The sequence below is a fragment of the Rhizophagus irregularis genome, chromosome 13 (genome assembly GCF_026210795.1).
Source record: "Rhizophagus irregularis chromosome 13, complete sequence".
Classification (NCBI taxonomy): Eukaryota; Fungi; Glomeromycota; class Glomeromycetes; order Glomerales; family Glomeraceae; genus Rhizophagus; species Rhizophagus irregularis.
Window position 1 is genome coordinate 1,902,283 of NC_089441.1, and position 21,351 is coordinate 1,923,633.

The following is a 21,351-nucleotide window of genomic DNA, read 5'->3' on the forward strand; positions in this document are numbered from 1 at the left end:
TTGTATGAAATTCTTTTTTTTATATTTACTAAGTCGTATAAAAAACCTATTAAGCCTGATAAAACATTTACTCTGCACACGTGACCTCATAACTGCGGCACTATCGTGCCTTACAATGGATGAATATAATCACTGAGCGCAGCTCAGCAAATTCCACCAATCATATTGCTATTACAAATACAACAGTTACTCGCTATTAAATATTACATACTGTATTATTATTAATTTGCAAAATTTTATTTTATAATGTCAAAAAATTTAAAAAATTTTCATAGTCAATGATCCAGACAAAATTCTTCCTTCTTTTGTGCACAAATTAACAAATTATTCTTTTATGCCCCGGATCAGTGTTTTTTGTGGATAACGGTTCAATATAAACTGAAATTCTTGGTTAGTGTGGTTGACTATTTCGCACAATAAATTTTTAAATTTAATTTTTTTTTCAGTTTGATCTGTAAAGTTAGACAGACATTCAAGTTTTACGTATATTATCGTTCGTTTATTTACAAATCACAATATTAACCACTTTATTAATAATAAGTTTCAAAATTTTATTTGATAAACCAGCAATCAAGATCTAAAATTAAATCCAAAGCAACAATTTATTTCAATACGAGGTCACTATGATTTTTAAATAATTAGTGCCTTAAAAAATCTAAGCACTCCTATAAAGTGATTATTAAGTTCGACAAATTCGGATCGCTAATAATTTTTTGTTTCTTTCACCAAACATATTTATTATCTCATTGTAGTAACCTCTTCACAATCATACTCGGATTTACTATTAAATGCAATAAAAATTATTGTACTATACTAAGCCTGTAAATATTATTGAATATTCGAATTATTTTCCCAATTCCTAATAAAATTAATGGATTCACCACTACATAATGATGGTTGATTTGCAAAGACAACGCATGTGTTCCTGATATTTTTCTTGTATGCATAGTATAATAACGACTGCTCAACCATGTCTTGATGGGGCGTCAAGATTATTTGACAAGTACATCTTTTGCTGTCTCTCGGTAAATATCCTAATGACATAAAGATAGTATTTAGCAAAAAATATTTTCATCTAGTGCTTAATTTTTTGTCATACTGTAATAGTAATAAACATACCACTCCCTAAATGATATATTAGAATATTATTTTGAGGAATTCCTCAGTTATAAGAGATCACGTAATCCTATAGCCCTTAGGTGTTATTACTCAAAACCTATTATATCAAAGACAATTCTATTCATCGTATAAGGGAATAAAACATTTCCTAAGCGTTGATTAAAATATTAAAAAATATTAAAAAATATTATAAATCATGCTAAACTTAAATTTCGATAAACGTACCAACACGATTTCTAATTTCCATAAGAATGTTTTCAGTCCTTATCATACAATTCGCTAAGAATGATAACATCAGCATTATTTAATACCGACTCATTGAAAGGCGAAGGATGTGTATTTGTACCATGGAATGATGATGGTACTACGATAATCTATGAAAAAAAAAATAAATCTTTTAAGTAAATAAATAATTAATCAAGCAAATTTTGCTTAATGGTAAACTTACCTTTTACTTCCACAATAATTAATCCAATTACCACTACCAAATCAATAACCTAAAATATATGCAGTAACTATATAAATTCTATTGAATATGTTAGAATTATATAACGAAAAATTACTGGAAATTTATGTATCAACGAAACTTACTAGATGTTCTCTAAATCTTACAGGCTTCTATCAACACAAAATTGAATGTCAGCTATTGAATATAAAGATTGTGCAATCTACAGCGAAAAAAATATTTGTAGACTCAGGTTGTGATTTAGTTCAACTTTGAAGTACACTATCGCCGAAGAATTGCCAATTCCTTCATTATCCGTTTATAAAAGAAAATATGATTAGCAAATAAAAATACCCAATTATTTAATATTTTAAATTATCTTACCATTCAAATAAAATTGTAGAATCCGTAACGCAAATCTTTGCATTTCGGTAACAGTAAACATATGAATACTATTCCAATTGAACGAACTCCACCATCATCATCCAATTTATGACTCTTCCTGTCATTTTCTTTATTTTCTGATATCATCGTTAGAAGATATGATGTATTATCTAAATGACCTTATATATTGGAAGGAACATCAATAATTATTGTGCTTTTGATCCGATAATATCACGATGTAGAGATTCTAAGAAGTATCTAGTCACAATCTATTAAGAAATCGTTAATTTCTTCTTAAGTTACGACTTAACGGCTGCTATTTATTAAAAAATGATCAGTTTAATTAATTAATTTGATAATACCAATTTCATTTTGGTACAATTTATAACAGACGAACTTTAAATTTTTTTGGGTTAAACGTGAGAATCAAAAGCAAAGATCTGATTTTGTTATTTTTTAACGTATGGCGTGTAACGAACGACACACCTCTACCGAATACTGTAGTCGTGTTATTTATCTACAATTATTTTTCATGTGCGCAGTAAATTATTCCAAAAAAAAACCACCGATGTCAAATTTATCACTGAAAAAGGGGTTTTAACCAAAAATAGAAAGAATGACCACTATTATTTATTTTTTTTCGGGCCGTATTATTTCCGATTCAATGATCTGCGTTATGTTTTCATTTCATATTTACAGGGCGTATTTTTATCGCCGTTTTTCTCCGAGGATAAGGATGATTTAACTAAAATCAGAAATTTTGCCTGTCGATTTTTATTTTTTTCAGGCTGTAGTACTCGGGCAATCGATATTTCTTTTACTTCTGGCAGAAACAATTTACATTCAACTTTTTGTTGAATATTCCAAAAATGGTTAATTATTATTGGATTATAGCTGAACATTCCGGAAAGGTTATTGAAGTTGAATGCGGTTCTCTTCATTCTAGTTCTAAAATTATTCAATATAATAAAAAATCCGAGGATGATTCTAGTGTAAAGTCTTTGTATTACTATTTAATATTATAATAAAATACTTCTTTATTTGAATCAATTAATTTTTCTTTTTTTTTTTACATTTAGGTTGGTACTCAACTCTGGTATTTTGATGGTAAATTTATTGTCAACAAAAGATCCGGTCTCGTACTTGATGTTTACGAAGGTAAGTGATGATTATAATTATTAGAATTATTCAAAATCAAAATCTTCTAATTCTAAATCCAATTTTTTCTTTACTAATCAAGGTCAATTCCAAAATGGTAAGAAATATCAATTTATTGGTTTATAAACTACCTTATATAAAGTAGTTATTAATTTTGAAATTTATTTCCATTTATTATCCATTTATTTCATTTGGAGCAACTGAAAAATAATAATTTTGAATTTAAATACTCAATTCCTTGAGTAGGGATTCTGCTAGATTAACGTATTTTAATATTTCAATTTCATCATTAAGGTGCACGTATTATTCAATTTCCCACTCACGCTGTACCCGCTGTCAATCAGGAATGGGATTACGACTATGAGAACAATACTATTAATTTAAGATCTGATCCAAGTTTTGTTCTTGAAGTTAAGGTAAAATATTTTATCGTGCTATTTAAAGATAGAAATATTGAAGTATTGGCAATAAATTAAATTTTTTTCTTAAAATCTGTGCTTATACAGGATGCAAGCAAGGATGATTGGGCACCTATCATTTTACAAAAGAAAAATGATGGCCAGAATCAGCGATTTACTTTGCAAAAATGGAATGTTACTTCAAGTTCTAAAGATGCTAGTAAATTAGTAACAAACATAATGGATAATATTAAATTTTTACCAACATTATCACAAAATTTACTTGAAATTTTGAGTGACGACGAATATCATGATGTTACTATTGAAGTTGGTAACGATCCTAATGTAAAAATATTCCGAGCTCATATGGTTATCTTAAATTATCGTTCTCCTTGCCTGCGAGAAATTTTGTCAGCTAATAAAAAGAAAAGTGATGAGAACTTGGCTCATATTAAATTACCCAATATTTTACCTGAAATTTTTGAAATTATTTTAAGGTAGGAATCAGCAATTATTTTATATCAATTTGATTAATCTTACGAGCAAGTACTTTTATTTTATTTTAGATATATTTATGGTGGTAGGCTTTCTTTGAAAGAATGTGATACCTCAGATATTATTAAATTATTAGTTGCCGCCAATGAACTAAAACTTCAGGAATTAATCGCTTATATACAATCTTTTTTGATTGAAAATGAAGCAAACTGGTTGGAACAAAATTTTAATTTGATATATCGAACGAGTTTTAAAGATGATTCTTTCTTGAGTCTTCAAAAATTTTGTAACGATTTAATATCCAATGAGCCGGATAAGATATTTAAATCGTCAAATTTCACTTCAATTCCAGAAAAACTTTTGGTTTCAGTAATTCAAGAAGATAATCTTCAAATGAGCGAAATTCAAATTTGGGAACATGTACTTAAATGGGGGTTAGCACAAAATCCAGAACTTCCCCCTGATGTTACAAACTTTTCAAAAGATGATTTCATTACTTTGAAGAATACCTTACAATATTGTATGGCTTTTATTAGATTCCATAATTTAACATCCAAAGAATTTTTAGATATAGTATTTCCTTATAAGAAAATTCTATCCAAGGAATTATATGAAGAATTATTAAGGGAGTTTTTAGATAATAATACTAAGATAAGCAGTAAATCAAAACCTCGTATATCTGAAAAAATTAATTCGAAGGTCATTGATTCTAAAATTATTACATTTCAACATATCGAAACAATCTCGAAATGGATTAAAGGATTAAAAATTACTGATGAGTTAACTACTTTATTTGAATTTAAATTATTATTTCGTGGATCTCGTGACGGATTTTATCCAGATAAATTTCATCAAATTTGTGATAATCAATCTCATACTGTAGCAATTGTCAAAGTGGCAGGTAGTAACGAGATTCTTGGAGGATATAATCCGGTTATATGGAAATCTGATAATAATTATAGTTTTTGTCAGAATAGTTTTATCTTTTCCTTTAATAACGTTAATAGGAATGAAAGTTCCACTTTAAGTCGCGTAACAGATAAAGTATATGCTATAGATAACGGATACTATTATGGACCATCATTTGGTAATGGAGATCTTATAATATGTGGGCTTGATCTTCACACACTTTCTCATTATTGTCGTAGTAGTAAAAATTCTTATGAAAAACCGATTAGAGAAACTGAGGGTGTATTTTCTATAGAAGAATGCGAAGTATTTCGCGTGATACTTAAGTATTAAGTCGTTAAGAAAAATTTCAAAAAGAATTAAGATTTTATACAATTTTGGTATCAATATTTCGTTTACTGTTACAGTGCAATATAGTGTTATGTTGAGTTTCTTACCGTGTCCTTTTAATTAATGATGGGTTAATTTGTATTCTATACATTCAAATTGGTATTTGCATCTTGCTTTATAAAATTAATGTATATTCTTAGAATTTAAAATCTTTTATCTCTCTTGGTCGCTAAAAGAATAGATTTAAGAATTGATGTATTAAATAGATTTTCAAGAAATTTATATAATACTTTACGTTGGGAGTGAAATACTTGTATCATGTTGATAAAAATTTGATATTTGTTTGATGCCAACCACGCCAAACTCCAATAATTTCTAAGTTAATTTGAAAATTTTCCAAGTAAATTAGCATAATATTACATTTAAATAAATTCAAAATAAAAAAAATTATTTATATTTAAATTTATTACTTCGGAAGATCATTACTTTATAGTAAGTAGATTTCACGCATCTTTCAAACAATTTGGTTTTTATCATTCAAAAAAAAAATAGTTAAATTTTTTTGGCTACCACAATATTTTTTTTTTATCAATCAGGTAAATTTTTTCGGCTTAATTTGTTACCTATAAAAATTTTATCCGTAATTTCTGTAAAAACTTCGTGAATATGGAAATAACATGGAATAAAAAAAAACATCAAATAAATTTAATAAATTTTTTATAGTGATTTAACAATAAAAAATTTTATTATGATAAATAATTCACCAACATTTATAAAATACGTTATTGTTTATAAAATAGGCTACATAAAATATTCTATTATAGATATAAATTATTTTCCTAAAAATTCTTTTAATTTTTTTTTGAGCACTATCAAGTCCTTGTTCAGCAGATTTTTCACACTAATATATTGCTTTATTTATATTTTCTTTAATTCCATCTCCCAAATTATTTCCTAAATTTGCTACCATTTGATTGTATTCAAATGCCCTTTGCATATCAACATCAACTCCAATTCCATGTTGATAACAATGTCCTAACATCGTCATTCTACCTAAAATCCCTCCTTCAGCTGATTTTTTGGATAATTCAAAAGTTTTAGTATCATCCTTAATGGCTATTACAATAACAGCAAGGTTAAATATAGCTTTGATATTCCTTAAATCTGCTGCCTTTTCATATAATTCAAACGCCTCTTGCTTGTCAATTTTAGTTCCAATTCCAGTACAATAACAATATCCTAATATATTTAGAATATCCTTTTTTTGCTAATAATTTAGATATTTTAAAAGACATATCATAATTTTTATCACAACATTCTCCATTAATGTTGATCTATTGTCTGGTTCGTTATTCCAACATTCTAATCATTAATATAAAATTATAATTTTTGTATGATAACTGACAATATGATAAACTATAATATTAAAAATTATTCTTACCAGTATATAGACTAGAATAATCAGCAAAAGTATCTAAAACAATCGTTTCTCTATATCCTTGCAAAATTTTCTTAATTAAATTACCATCATATAACTCATCTTTAAATAGTGGTCTACCGCTTGATATCTCCCGTAAAAGCACTCCAATAGTGTATATATCGTCCTTTTCACTTGATTAGCACGATTGCATCAACTCTTTACTTTCATTTAACTTTTTTGGATCAATATAAAGGACTTTATCGAACGAATCTGATTGTCTCTTAGATGCTCTTTTGATTCTGCTTAATAGTCCAAAATTGGCCAATGTTGATAGTATTCTGATGAACAAACATATTACCAGGGTACTAAAAAAACAAAGAATTTTTTAATTAAGGTTTATTTATTTTAAAAAATTTAACGAAATAAATATAAATATATTACCAAATTATGATATACAATTCCTTTATCATGTAATAATAATACAGCACATGTCAATTGGTATGCCAAATTCGTATTTATCTTTCCAAGTGAGATTATTAGAGTTTTTTTTCAAATAGTTTTGAAGTGATCCACCGTTAGCATACTCCGTTACTAATAAATATTCCTTCGATTGATCATTTTGATATTCTAAAAGCCGTAAATAAAATAATAATTAATTTATTGTATTAAAACACTTTTTTTAAAAAAAATCTATGAATTTGAATAATGTACTATATTATATACCTTTATCTGTAATTCCAAATAGATTAATTATATTTTTATGAAAATTAACTTCATCATTTTTTTTTATATCAAATGGTATTTATTACCAAATTTTATTGTATAGGATGTCCATCGGATAGATGTCACTCCTGCCATACCACGCCTTTGTTATTATTCCTAACAACGAACAAAGATACCGACCCACTCCTTTAGTTCGGCTATTAAATTTACTGACAGTTACCCCTTTACACTGTTGAAGCATGTAATTAAATTAACCCAAAAAAATAAAAAATGCACACTAAATTGAAATGATCATTTTGCTGGTCCACTGGTTTATCTATTTCCACTCTTTTCGTCATTTTTTGCAAGACGAGCCTTCATCTTCTCATTGTTAGCGTCAAACTCCTCGACCTCTGCTTTACTTGGAACCAATTAAAATTGTATGATATGAATTGAGGGATCTTACATTTTTGTCCGCAATTTCGTTTAGCTTCACTATGAATTTTAAGCTTCATGAATAATTTCTTCTTTATTTACACCGATGTTGTCAAGGTTAAAGGATTTTAATATAAAATATTGTTCTAAATTCTTCCAATTGGCAAGATAAGTTTTTTCGTCAATTTTCTCAATATTGTAAAAATTTTCGTATTCATAATATTTTACATTGTTTTCTGATATAATTTCTTCAGTACAATCGATCCATTCCTAACCTCTGGACTCTGGTGCTTTACGTTTTGTTTATATCGGAAATGAAAAAAAAATTACTGTAACGTAAAAAAATATACCATAGCGTTAAAAAAGAAAAAAAAATAATTTATTAAATCCTGTATATATATATATGCAAAAAATCCAAATTCAAGCTAACTCAATTTGTGCAAATTGGAACGAAGGAAGTACATACTGTTTGAATTTGAAGTACAAAGAATTTTGGCGTTTAAATATAAATCATTTTGTATTAGATTTTAAAAAATAATTTTCCTAAAAAAGGAAATATACTTCCTTTTGAGACTTTCAAAAAAAAAGAATTTCTTTTATAGAAAATCATTTCCATTTCGACTTCGTTAAATCCGAATTTGACTTAACTCAATTTGTGCACATAAATCCATATACTGTATGTATATATATATATCAGTTGCGCCAAGTTGACAAGTTGTTTGTACTGCAAGCATGACCGATATCATGCAAAAATCCAAATCTTTAAAATATTTTTCAGATTTACATTATAAAATAATTTAAAAAAACCATTGGTTTATTTGATTTTAATAAATAATATATACACTATGTAGACTTAAAATATACCGAGTTAAAGTTCATTGCATAAATACTGTATAAATCATATTCTAAAATCTAATATTCATGATCATCTATAGAAAATTCCTTAGATCCCTCACAAGAATCATTTATAAAAAGGATATAACAAAATTTCCATCTCGAAATCATAGATCCCATTTTAATATATGTTCCCATATTTCAACTTTTTTCATTTGTACAATACTTCTCGTTGTATTTTCTATGCATAAGTACTGTCAGGCCAAATAGTATTGTCTTTGATTTGTCGGTGATGAAGCTGAATATTGTTTTTTAATCCATTTGATATCCTTTTTATTCCAATATTGAATTTTTTTCTGTTGGTTTTACCTCTTATCCGTTCGAAGATTGATTTTTTATTTCAGTTGTTTGTCAGGTAACTGAACCAATTGTACAATTGTACAATGGGTAATTCATGATCATTTATATTGGATTCAGGCGTCATGCCATACATACTGCGTAAAATGTTCACAATTTGATCCCTGGCTTGAAATTTTTTATTAGAATTAAATGTATTATTTGAAAAGTTTCAAGAAACGTTTGTTTATAATTTACATACATCATTTCCTTAAACTGTAAATCAAGATCATAATTTAAAAGATGGTTAAAATCCTTTTTTTGAGTTCTAAAAATTACCTATTAATAATTCTATAGTAGTCAAGAAAGATGACGAAAAACGTTTGAAAACATTGCATACGTTAATTCTGTTATTAATCATTCAAAGCTTAATTTTGCGCCTGATGAAAAAACCGTCAATTACAGAAAATCGCGATGGATAAAAATAGTAGTATTACAAATTATATTATCTACAAGTACATGAAGTATAATGTATAAATAAATTTAGCATTATTCTTTGATTTTTTTAATTATGTCATTATATGTAAAAATTCTAAAAAAAATAGTTAATATATAAATAAACATAGGTAAATTTAAATTGATAAGACTTTTTGCACTACGTAATATAGTAACTTGAAATTGTTTCTCACGCCACTTGCGCCACTTGTATAGAAATGTGATGATTATTAGATTAATAATACTTTTTTTTTTTACAAAAAAAAATGTGAAATTGAATGACATAATAATAATTATAATTTGCGTAAATAAATACTATTTTAATTTTTTCTTTTTTTCTTTTCTCATGTCCGTCAGTGGAAAAAAATAAATAAATAAATAAAAAGGAACATAAATTTTATAGATACCCACTTTCTTCACTATCTTAAATTTTGACACATTATAAACATGATTCCATTACCTTCGGATAAAAAATTCATCCAAGAAATAAGCCAAATACGTAAAAATAATGCTGATTATGATGTTATTTTTATTGTAGGCAGGAAACCTTCTAAAAGAATGATTGGTCATTCTTTTGTCTTGAAAGTTAGATCAGTTTACTTTCATAATAAATTACATTCTATGGATGAAAATGAAGAATTTGATAAATTTGATCGTTATCAATTTAAATTTCCCGAATATACTTTTGAAATATTTGATAAAATCTTAAGGTAGCTATTAATAATTATCTCTCAATATTAATTTAACATTTTTTAAATTAAATTATAATTATTATTTCTTTTTCCATCCTAGTTTTATCTATAGTAATGAAATTAATGTTTCAACCATGAATTCATTACCTTTGTTGAACTTGATGAAAGCTGCTAAACGTTTCCAACTAACTGACATGGTCGAATATCTTCAAGCGTACCTTATCGAAAATCAATCAAGTTGGATCTATGAAAATATTTTTACTGAAGCATTTGATAACGAAGAATCTCAACAACTACAATCGTTAGTTATCGATTTGATCTGTAAAAATACGAAATGGTTTCTTAATTTGGATCATTTTAACAAATTTTCTGAAGAGCAATTGATCAAGTTTTTACAAATAGATGATTTATCAGTTGAAGAATTTCATGTTTGGAATGCTGTACTTGGTTGGGCATTTGTAAAAAATGCTGACCTTAATGAAAAACATATAACTCAATGGTCCGTTCAAGAAATTGAATCTTTTAAAAAAACTTTAAATCCATTTATCCCATTTATTAGATTCTTTCAGATGTCAAGTAATAAATATTTTGATTGTGTTCATGATTTTAATAAAGTTTTACCAGAGGACCTTGTTAGTAAGTTACTTAAATATTATTTAAAAGGAACTTTACCAACAAATTACCTTATATCACCATCAAGAAAAGTTCGAATGATTGATTCGGATTTCATTACATCAGAACAGGCTGAAATAATTTCATGTTGGATCGAAAATAAAAAATATAAGAAATCAATGAATCTTGAATGGGAATTCAAATTTAATCTTTTATATAGTACAAAAAGAAATGGTAATTCAGTCGAGATGTTTCATGAATATTGTGACAATAAAGGCGCTACCATTATATTAGTTAAAACTAATCTTCAAAATGAAATTATTGGTGGCTATAATCCAGTTTCTTGGGGAAATAATAATGAAAGTAGTAGTGACTTTAAATCAAAGGGTTCATCAAAATATTTGCTCAATGATGGAGATGAAATTTCATTAATGGATGTTGATGAAGAATTTATAGTAGGATCATCATCATCTACTTCTTCACAAAAAATGGTCTTGAATGTTAAAAATGTTAATGGTGAACAAACTGATCCCTTTTTATTTTCGTTCAACAAAAATAATGAAAATAATATGGGAAAAATTAGTTCATATAACGTTTTGAATTCTGTTCATAATTGTCACGAATGTGGTCCGTGTTTTGGTACGACCGACCTGTGGATTACGCCTAATGCAGCACATTTAACAAAATATACCGATTTTCATCATCCTTTGGAAAATTCTGGATATCATCGGCAGGGTTCTTATGAGATTAAACTAAGAAATAAACAAGGTATCTTTCAATTTAAAGATTATGAGGTATTTCAGGTGATTCATGTTTAAATGATAAAGAACCAGTAGAACAAATCCATTTTCTTTTGGGAGAAATTCAATTTTGCTAATTAGGCATCTTTTATTTTGCATAATTTTTTTATTTTGTATTATGAATTTTTAATTTTTAATTTTGTATTAAGATAGTTCAAATAATAAAATTATAAATCTTTCATGCTTTATTTCTATATTATTGTATAAAACTCCATAAAAAAAAAATTGATATAATTATAAAAATGTAAAAAATGTAACTTTCAGAATTTATCAAACTATAAATTATTCAAGATAATTATTTGAGTACGTACACCCATGCTTAATTAAATAAGGGGAGTAACGTAGATTATTCATTAATACCCATGGAATAACAAGTATTTACACATGTGTACATAATTTTAGCTACCTTACGTTACGCACTTAGCCAATCTACGTTACTACTAATCGTATATATATTCATATGGCGTAGATTTCAATCAATTGGATTCAGATCTTGGGTGAAAATTAGTAAAATCGGTATAATCACATGAAATTAGCGTAATTGTTAAAATTCACCACCATTAAATAATTTTTTTTTTTATTAATTTTTAAAAAAATTTAAAATCATGCTATCTCAAGACGATGTTTTATGTAAACACTGTGATAATTTTTATACATTAAGACATTGGAAATGGTGTAAACCATGCCAAATAGATAATATAAGACATAATTTTAAAAACTGTACCAGTGGAAACGAAAAAAATCGATGAATTAATTCAAGAAATACGACTAAAATTTAATCAATTTGATAATATAATAGTTGAATGGATATCATGTAATCAGCTTAAAGATATAAAGGAAATATGTAGAGATGATTTTATTGTACTATATTCAGCAATATGGATGGATGGTCCATTAAAATATGATACATATTATAAAAAGGAATGTAAAAGAGTACCTAATAAGAAAGTTGATTTAAAATATTTATATAATTCACCAAATAATATCAATGAATTCTCAAATGTGGTATGAAATTTAATAATTTCTATCGTCGGTAATTTAATTTTAAAATATTTTTTTTTTATTATTATAATAATTCACATATAAATATATTTTAACAGGCTAAATTGCATACTATTAACGATGATAAAACAATGTATTTGGAAGATTATATTATGATACTTCAAGAAGGCTATTGTAAATACTGTAGTAAAGTATATACACATAGATTTTAAATGGTGTGAACCAAGTCAAGTAAATAATTTAAACAAAATTTTACAAGCTGGACCAGTGGAAATGAAAATTGATGAATTTATTCAAGAAAATACAATTGAATAATAAATATTTGTATTATTTATTTGAATGGATACCATTTAATCAGTTTATTAATATTAAAGAAATAAACAAAAGTAATTCTGGTATACTATATTCAGCGATGTGGATGGATGGCCATAATTAATAGAGAAGTTGCCATAAAATGTGTGCATAATTCACAAAATATTACCAGTGAATTTTAAATGAGGTAAGTAATTTTCCTTAAATTAATTAATCTTTTACAATATAATAACTTTTATATTTAATAGATTAAAAGTACTCTATTAATGAAGATGATTATATTCTCAAAATATATGGGATATCTTAGATATCTCAGATACAAAGGTTTATATTATGGTTCTTCAATATGCAAAGGGTGGAAGTTTTAATAATTATATTAATAATGATATTATAAATTGGTTTTGGTCTGAAAAAATTAAGAGCATTAAAGAAATTATTAAAGGTCTTAAAAAAATTCATGAAAATAAAATAGTAACCGGAAATATAATATTGTCATTTGATAATTATTATAGTATTGAATCTGAAAATCATACTGGTAATATACAGTATATGTTAAACAAAGTTATGCCTTTTGTAGCACCCGAAGCACTGAAAGGAAAGCCTTATACTCAAGCAGCAGATTTGTATAATTATGTATTTTATAACAACTACAAAACAACCTTTTGCCAATTACGCTCATGATAGTATTTTAGCATCAATGATATGTAATGGAATTAGACCTGAAATAAATGAACTAGAAGTACCAAAGTGTTAAATTGACCTAATGAAAAGGCGTTGGAATCCAAATCCAGGTAATAGACCAAGTGCTAATGAAATAAAAGAATTGATTAAATTATTTAAGTCAGATTATAATGAAGAGATTAAGACAATTTGAAAAAGCAGAAAAATATAGAAAAGCAAATCTTATATCAATTAAAGATAACCGATCAACTACTCATCCACAGCACAGACTTTTTATACTTAATCCATTTACAAAAGAACTTTCAAAATGTGATGATGCTTACAATACGTCAGTAGAAGTTATAGATTTTACAAAGTAAGTTACACTTATTTAACTTTGTTTTTTAATTAAAAAGAATTTATTAAAGCTTTATATTTATTTTATTTAAACTTATCGTGCTCCGACTGCTCCGTATATTAAATATAATTGCCGTTATTTTTAAAAAATCAAAAAACATACAATGGGTCACACAATAATACAATTATTAATCAATTCCAGCATTCTGATTGGACAGATTTGACTACTACGTGGCCAAATCTTTACCAATCATCTTCTATCATTAGTTAAAAATGTGATATTAAGCACAATAACTTATAATTATAAAATATTTAATTAATTTTTTTTTTTCTAAACATTGTAAAATGATGTCTTCAAAATTTTTGGCAGAATTATCAAGTGATTATGAAAAACTTTTTGAAACAGAATTAGGATACGATGTTATCATTTATGCTGGAGAGGAGTCAAACATTAAAGAAATTCATGCTCATTCAAATATTTTGTGTATAAGGTCTCAATATTTTCGTTCTGCGTTTTCTAATGAATGGGCTGAGAAAAAAGATGGAAAATTTATTTTAAGGAAGCCGAATATTTCTCCCCGCCTATTTAATATCATTCTCAGGTAATGTATAAATATTAACAATGAAAATTTTTATTTATATTTAATTAACACTATATATTTGTTACGTAATAATAATTTATAGATTTATTTATTGTGGAAATATTGAATTAAAAAATTTACAAGGTCCTGAAGTATTAAAACTTTTGATAGCAGTAGATGAACTTAATATTCAACAACTGATTTCTTATATTCAAGAATATTTAATTGAACATCAAACCGAATTTTTGCATCAAAATCAAACTGGTATTCTTGAAACTATTTATCAACATGAAACATTTACGGATTTATGGAATTTTTGTCTTGAAAAAATTTGTGAAGAACCTGAAATTTTATTTAATTCAGATAAATTTATTAATTTAAAGGCTCCATTATTGGAGTTATTGATTAAACGAGATGATTTAAATATGGAAGAAATTGAGATTTGGGAAGGTTTATTAAAATGGTGTTTTGCTCAACAAAATATGATAAATGATCCAACCAAATGGAGTAAAGATGATGCTATAAAAATTGAGAGATCATTACACAGATTCATTCCTTTAATTAGATTTTATGATATTAAGCCTACAGATTTCTTTTATAAAGTCTATTGTTATAAAGAAATTTTACCCCAAGATTTAATTCATAATCTTTTAGAATTCCATATAGTTCCTAATGCGGAAATTAAAACTAATGTAGCACCTTCAAGAAAGTCAAACTTGAAATTTAAACTTGATTCAACTTTGATCGAATCAAATCATATTCCATTATTTGCTTCATGGATTGATAGAAAAGATCCTTCTTATAAAAAAAATGATATTCCTTATGAATTGAAGTTATTATATCGTTCAAGTAGAGATGGATTTGATGCCGCATCATTTCATAGAAATTGTGACAATAAAGGAGCTACTATTTGGATAGCAAAAATTCAAGGTACAACACAATTAATTGGAGGATATAATCCGCTTGATTGGGGTGGAAATTGTGGTTGGAAAAACACTACAGATAGTTTTCTGTTTAATATTACAGATGGAAAAAATATTTCTACTGCAAAACTTAGTTATGTTAACAATAACAATGCAAGATGTGCTATTTATTGCCAAGATGCTCAAGGACCACACATGGGTAATTTGTATTGTACCGGTACCAATAGTTGGATTGTTTATAAACATTCTTATGTTAATTTGACTTATCCTAAAATAGACATTCCAGAAAGGTTTATGGTAGAGAATTATGAAGTATTTCAAGTAATTAAAAAATAATTCTCCATCTTTTTGTTAAATCTTTACAAATAAAATTCAATCACATATATCAGAAAAGGTTACTTGTTATGAATTTATGTTAAAAATTTCTCTACAGTGGTGATTATTAGAAGAGAGTGACTACTTAATTTTTGATTTTTACAATTTTTAAAGCATTAACTGTAATTCATGTGATTCCCCTCAGAATTTTCCTTATTTTGTGATCAAATATTTATCAGAAAAGATGAAGAATTTATATTAAAAAAATTATCAGATAAAACGTTAACAAATTCATCTATTTTTGAAATATGATCTTGTCACTTTTTAGTTGTATACGAAATTTTTCATTTAACACATTTTCTTTCATTCATCAAATCGTTTTGGCATTGCGTGTTGATAGTTACTATTATCTGAAAATTTCACATTTTTCACTCTTTTTCTAAATCTTTTCTTCGATTTCTTTGTAGTTAGATAATTAATTTTGGTTTGAAACGGGATTGTCTATTTGAAGTTTACTTCACCGATCCTCTCTCCACGAGAACTATTTCCAACTCATTCTTTAATTATTTTAATTTCAATTTGTGCTGAATTGTATTTTCAATCATGTGGATACATATGCAAGTACTATCAGCAATGGCTTTAGGTAACACTCAATTAATTTACCCGGAAATTTCGATATTTGTCGAAACGATTAAGTATCTCTCTATAAAAAATTTTATCCGTTATTTCTGTAAAAACTCCATAAAATGAGTCTTTCACGAATCCATTTACGGAAAATATAAATAATTCGATAAATTCCGTGATATAAGGTTATTAATTCCGGAAATACGACCCTTTTACGGAAAAAAGATGGAATAAAAAAAAACGGATCGACAAGGTCTGATTGCGTCTCCATTTTGTATTTTTCTCTCCAACAAAATCATTGTTTTTTATTAATAAAAAATCAAATCATAATAACGAGAGAACTATTTTTTATAAAGCTATGCTTTTAGTATGAAAAATAATTTTTATCATTTGTTAACGTTAATGAACGAACAAAATTAAGACCAATGCCGGCTTTGCCGCATAAATTATCTCCTATCTCGTACTGCGTTAAAAAATTAATTTTTATTTATAAAAAATCAATATGTTCAATATGTTTTAATTACTATAATTACTATAAAGATTTAATCTTCTTTTTTTCAAAAAAAAAAAAGACTTTTTGATTTTCTTCTTTCTTTACCTTATAAATTTTACTTTGTCTTTAATAAATAAAAAATTTCAGTTTAAAGAAATATATAAAAAAAATTTAAAATTTTTCAAAAAATTGAAAAAAATATTTCTGTTCAAAAGATCGAAAAGGTAAATAAAGTAAAGAAAGAAATTTCGGTTTAAAAACTTTTTTTTTTAAAGTTGGTATTAAAATATTTAAAATACCATTATAATACCCTGAATCAAATTCGTTGCTTCATAGGTCGTTGACAGTCTACCAGTCCTATATAACAGTTATGATGATTTCTTTAAAAAAAAAACATTCAAATCAACCTTCCAGAAATTGCAATCTCTAGGATGCAGTAAAGCATTCTTTCAGCTTAACCGTGAACCCCTTCAACGCGCATCCTATGCTATTACTCCATCCGGCCCTCCCTAAATATAAAAAGCACCTACTACTAGAAGAAACCTCTTGGGCATCATCTTTGATATGACCTGCTGTAAAAAAAAATCATTAATCCCTGCAGTCAGCTTAACCGTGACGCGTACACTATGCTACTCTCCCTAAATATAAAAATCACCTACCATTAGGAGAAATTCAAAGTATGAAGCTCTCATTGCGATAAGTGATGATGCCTCAGATAATTTTAATTCACAAGTTTATAGTCAATCTCTCTAGAAATAAATTTTTAGATTTGTTATTTTAGTATATTAAAAGAAGTAATTTAACATTTGACATGAAACTTTTCAAATTGGAAATTTTCGCAACTTATTGTGAAAAAAGCAAAAAATGATTTTTTAAATTATAATGTACAATTTTTTTTATAATGATGCCGATTATCGAAATTTTGATGTCAAACTTATTTGATTTGATCGAATAAGAATTATATAAACTTCGATTATCGATTTTGCAACGTTGATACATACTTAAAAATTTATTATAATAAAAAGGAGTACACAATTAATCAATAAAAAAATGTGAAAATGATTAATGTGGTTTTTACATCATTTATTGCAAAAAAAATATTTATTAAAATGTTTATTCAACTTAGGTCGTACGGTATGGGAAAATCAAATTTGTGTACGCCTGTCTGTACGATTGTAGTTTTTGGCGACATGATCATAACGAGTCCAAAAAAGTAGATGCTTAAAATGCATTATTCCTGTAGTCGAAGTGATCGGCGTATAAATGTAATAAGCTCGTGATTGTGGCAATTGGTTAAAGTGATTTTCCGTTTGCCGAATATGTTTATAAACAGACATTTGACTTTTACTAATTTGCAAAACAATTTCGTATTTCAAATTAACTTTTTATCGAATTATTTTAAAAATGACAAATTATTATTGGATTATAGCTCAACATTCTGGGAAGGTTCTTGAAGTTGAAGGTGGCTCTGTTCATAATTGTGCTAAAATCATCCAATATACCAAGAAATCTGAGGATGACCCTAGTGTAAAAAATATTTGATTTAATATTCTAGTTAAATAGTTTATTATTGACTTTTAAATTTTACTTCTCTTTTTCTTTATGTTAGGTTGATACTCAACTCTGGTTTTTTGATGGCGGATTTATCATCAACAAAATATCTGGCCTCGTTATCGATGTTCTTGACGGTAAGTAAATTATTTGGTTTAATTATTAGAAATCAATCTTTTAATTCCAATTTTTTCTTCAACCAGGAAATATCAATAATTGTAAGCAGCCAATCATATTTTATTTTCTAGTTATTTTAACTTCTCAATTTATTAATTTTACATTTTGTCACCAAGGTGCACAGATTATTCAACATAAAAGTTTTCCTGAACCTGTTCACAATCAGGAGTGGGACTACAATTATGAGGATAATAGTATCAGGTTGAGATCTAATCGAAAGTTTGTACTTGATGTTGCAGTAAGATAAATTTGTTTTTTTTTCATGTTCAAACCAGAGCATTAGATATAACACTATAATTCTTTTTTTTTATGCTTATATAGAAAATAAGACAAGAAGATGCAACCCCATTAATCCTGTATGAAGACCTTTGTGGTCCAAATCAAAAATTTACTTTGCAAAAATGGAATTATACTTCAGGTGCTGAAAATGTTGATAAATTAGTAACAAACATTATGGACAATTATAAATTTTTACCAAAATTATCACAAAATTTACTTGAAATTTTGAATGATGACGAATATTATGATGTTACTATTGAAGTTGGTAACGATCCTAATGTAAAAATATTTCGGGCTCATATGATTATCTTAAATTGTCGTTCTACTTATCTGCGAGAAATTTTGTCAGCTAATAAAAAGAAAAATGGTGAATCTTTAGTTCATATTAAATTACCCAATATTCTACCTGAAATTTTTGAAATTATTTTAAGGTAAGAATCAATTTAGTTGAATAACTATTTATATCAATAAGATTAGTCTTACAAGCAAATCCTATAATTTTTTTTTAGATATATTTATGGTGGAAAGCTTTCTTTGAAAGAACATGATACTTCAAATATTATTAAATTATTAGTTGCCGCCAATGAATTAAATCTTCAAGAATTAATCACCTTTATACAATCCTTTTTAATTGAAAATGAAATGAACTGGATGGAACAACATTTTAATTTAATATATCGAGTGAGCTTTGAAAATGATTATTTCTTAAGACTTCAAAAATATTGTAATGTTTTAATATTCAAAGAGCCAGATAAGATATTCAAATCGCTTGATTTCACTTCAATTCCAGAAAAACTTTTGATTTCAGTTATTCAAGAGAATAATCTTATAATGAGCGAAGTTCAAATATGGGAACATGTACTTAAATGGGGACTTGCACAAAATCCAGAACTTCCCTCTGACGTTTCAAACTATTCAAAAGCAGATTTCAGTAATTTAAAGAATACTTTACAACAATGTATTCCTTTTATTAGGTTTCATAATTTAACCTCTAAAGAATTTTTAGATAGGGTACTTCCTTATAAAAAAGTTCTACCCAAGGAATTATACACAGAATTATTAAGGGAATTTTTAGATAATAATACAAAGACAAGTAGTAAATCTTCACCTCGTATATATGAAGAGGTTATTTTAAAAGGTATTAATTCTAATATTATTACATCTCAACATGCTGAAGAAATCTCAAAATGGATTAAGAGATTAGAAATTACTGACGAATTGACTACTTCTATCGAATTTAAATTATTATTTCGTGGATCTCGCGACGGATTTTATCCAGTAAAATTTCATGAAATTTGTGATAGTCAATCTCATACTGTAACGATTGCTAAAGTGGCAGGTAGTAACGAAATTCTTGGAGGATATAATCCGATTGCATGGAAATCTGATAATATTTATGGTACTACTGTAGATAGTTTTATTTTCTCATTTAATAATACTAATAGAAATGAAAATTATATTTTAAGTCGTGTAATAGATAAAAAACATGCTATAGATAATAGATGCTATTGTGGTCTAATATTTGGTAATGGAGACCTTATTATATGGGGATTTGATCATCAAACACTTCGTAATTATTGTCGTAGTAGTAAAAGTTCTTACGAGAAACCAATTAGAGAAACTGAAGATATATTTTCTATAGAAGAATATGAAGTATTTCGAGTGATGTTTAAAATTTAAAATCTCAGTTTTTTTACTTTGGGAATTTTTTTATTAATCTTAACCGCATGTTTCTGGATGATTTCTAATTACATTTTAATAAAGATGAATAATTTGTTAACTGTACGTTATAATGACTAACTTTTTCCCAACGATTTGTAATTTTCAATTATTTTAATATTGTATTTGAATCATGAAAAACAAAAAGATCATAGGGAAGGTTTTGATGGTGTACTGTTTGATATATATATATTAATATTCAATTAATAAAAAAAATCCTCCGATTCTTCCCTTAATATTTCAAAATATGAACGTAATAAATTTTAAAAGAATATTTTTCAATTATATTAAATAATTTTTTTCGTCCGAGATTTGGACAGTTATTTTGCCATAGTCAAATTTAAAAAAACTATCATTATTACATTATTACCTATATATAAAATTCTTCAAAATTATCACATGATGAATTTTATGAATTATCGTTCTCCTTACCTGCGAGAAATTTTTAGTTCATATTAAATTACTACTAATATTCTATTTGAAATTTTTAAAATTATTTATAAATCAATTTATTTTATCTCATGAGCAAGTACTAAAATCTTATTTTTAGATATGGCTGCGGAAGGCTTTCTTTTTAAAGAGTTCGATACTTCAGATATAATTGAGTTGTTAGTTGCCACTAGTGGACTAAACCTTCATGAATTGTTAATCACTTATATACAATCGTTTTTTGATTGAAAGTAAAGTAAACTGAATGGAACAAAATTTTAATTTGATAATTCAGACGAGCTTTGAAAATGATTCTTTCTTGGATTTTCAAAGATATTATAATTAATTAATATCAAAAAAGTCAG

The 21,351-nt window shown here is 26.4% G+C and overlaps 7 protein-coding genes across 7 annotated transcripts; 5 read left to right on the forward strand and 2 right to left on the reverse strand.

Moving 5' to 3' along the window:
* Positions 1–964: 964 nt before the first annotated feature.
* On the reverse strand, positions 965–2,009 carry OCT59_004999 (uncharacterized protein; the record flags this gene model as incomplete). The annotated part of the gene is made up of 9 exons (XM_066138091.1): positions 965–1,034; positions 1,120–1,125; positions 1,210–1,267; positions 1,345–1,382; positions 1,466–1,493; positions 1,568–1,616; positions 1,711–1,737; positions 1,836–1,870; positions 1,949–2,009. The coding sequence occupies 9 exons, from the start codon at positions 2,007–2,009 to the stop codon at positions 965–967; spliced, it is 372 nt and encodes a 123-aa protein (XP_065997274.1).
* Positions 2,010–2,817: 808 nt separating this feature from the next.
* On the forward strand, positions 2,818–5,241 carry OCT59_005000 (uncharacterized protein; the record flags this gene model as incomplete). The annotated part of the gene is made up of 6 exons (XM_025314087.2): positions 2,818–2,940; positions 3,028–3,106; positions 3,189–3,203; positions 3,401–3,522; positions 3,613–4,001; positions 4,071–5,241. The coding sequence occupies 6 exons, from the start codon at positions 2,818–2,820 to the stop codon at positions 5,239–5,241; spliced, it is 1,899 nt and encodes a 632-aa protein (XP_025185824.1).
* Positions 5,242–5,942: 701 nt separating this feature from the next.
* Positions 5,943–7,516, reverse strand: OCT59_005001 (uncharacterized protein; the record flags this gene model as incomplete). The annotated part of the gene is made up of 8 exons (XM_066138092.1): positions 5,943–6,505; positions 6,554–6,600; positions 6,680–6,849; positions 7,010–7,023; positions 7,100–7,177; positions 7,251–7,285; positions 7,382–7,387; positions 7,468–7,516. The coding sequence occupies 8 exons, from the start codon at positions 7,514–7,516 to the stop codon at positions 6,140–6,142; spliced, it is 765 nt and encodes a 254-aa protein (XP_065997275.1). The 3' UTR covers positions 5,943–6,139.
* Positions 7,517–9,907: 2,391 nt separating this feature from the next.
* On the forward strand, positions 9,908–11,582 carry OCT59_005002 (uncharacterized protein; the record flags this gene model as incomplete). The annotated part of the gene is made up of 2 exons (XM_025330051.2): positions 9,908–10,170; positions 10,253–11,582. 2 exons carry the CDS (start codon positions 9,908–9,910, stop codon positions 11,580–11,582), a joined length of 1,593 nt encoding a protein of 530 aa, XP_025185826.1.
* Positions 11,583–12,169: 587 nt separating this feature from the next.
* On the forward strand, positions 12,170–12,778 carry OCT59_005003 (uncharacterized protein; the record flags this gene model as incomplete). The annotated part of the gene is made up of 3 exons (XM_066138093.1): positions 12,170–12,239; positions 12,364–12,569; positions 12,665–12,778. The coding sequence occupies 3 exons, from the start codon at positions 12,170–12,172 to the stop codon at positions 12,776–12,778; spliced, it is 390 nt and encodes a 129-aa protein (XP_065997276.1).
* A 433-nt stretch (positions 12,779–13,211) lies between these two features.
* OCT59_005004 (uncharacterized protein) lies at positions 13,212–13,918 on the forward strand (the record flags this gene model as incomplete). The annotated part of the gene is made up of 2 exons (XM_066138094.1): positions 13,212–13,511; positions 13,724–13,918. 2 exons carry the CDS (start codon positions 13,212–13,214, stop codon positions 13,916–13,918), a joined length of 495 nt encoding a protein of 164 aa, XP_065997277.1.
* Positions 13,919–18,235: 4,317 nt separating this feature from the next.
* OCT59_005005 (uncharacterized protein) lies at positions 18,236–20,518 on the forward strand (the record flags this gene model as incomplete). Its single annotated transcript, XM_066138096.1, has 7 exons — positions 18,236–18,358; positions 18,441–18,519; positions 18,586–18,600; positions 18,676–18,797; positions 18,881–19,269; positions 19,348–19,769; positions 19,845–20,518. The coding sequence occupies 7 exons, from the start codon at positions 18,236–18,238 to the stop codon at positions 20,516–20,518; spliced, it is 1,824 nt and encodes a 607-aa protein (XP_065997278.1).
* Positions 20,519–21,351: the final 833 nt, after the last annotated feature.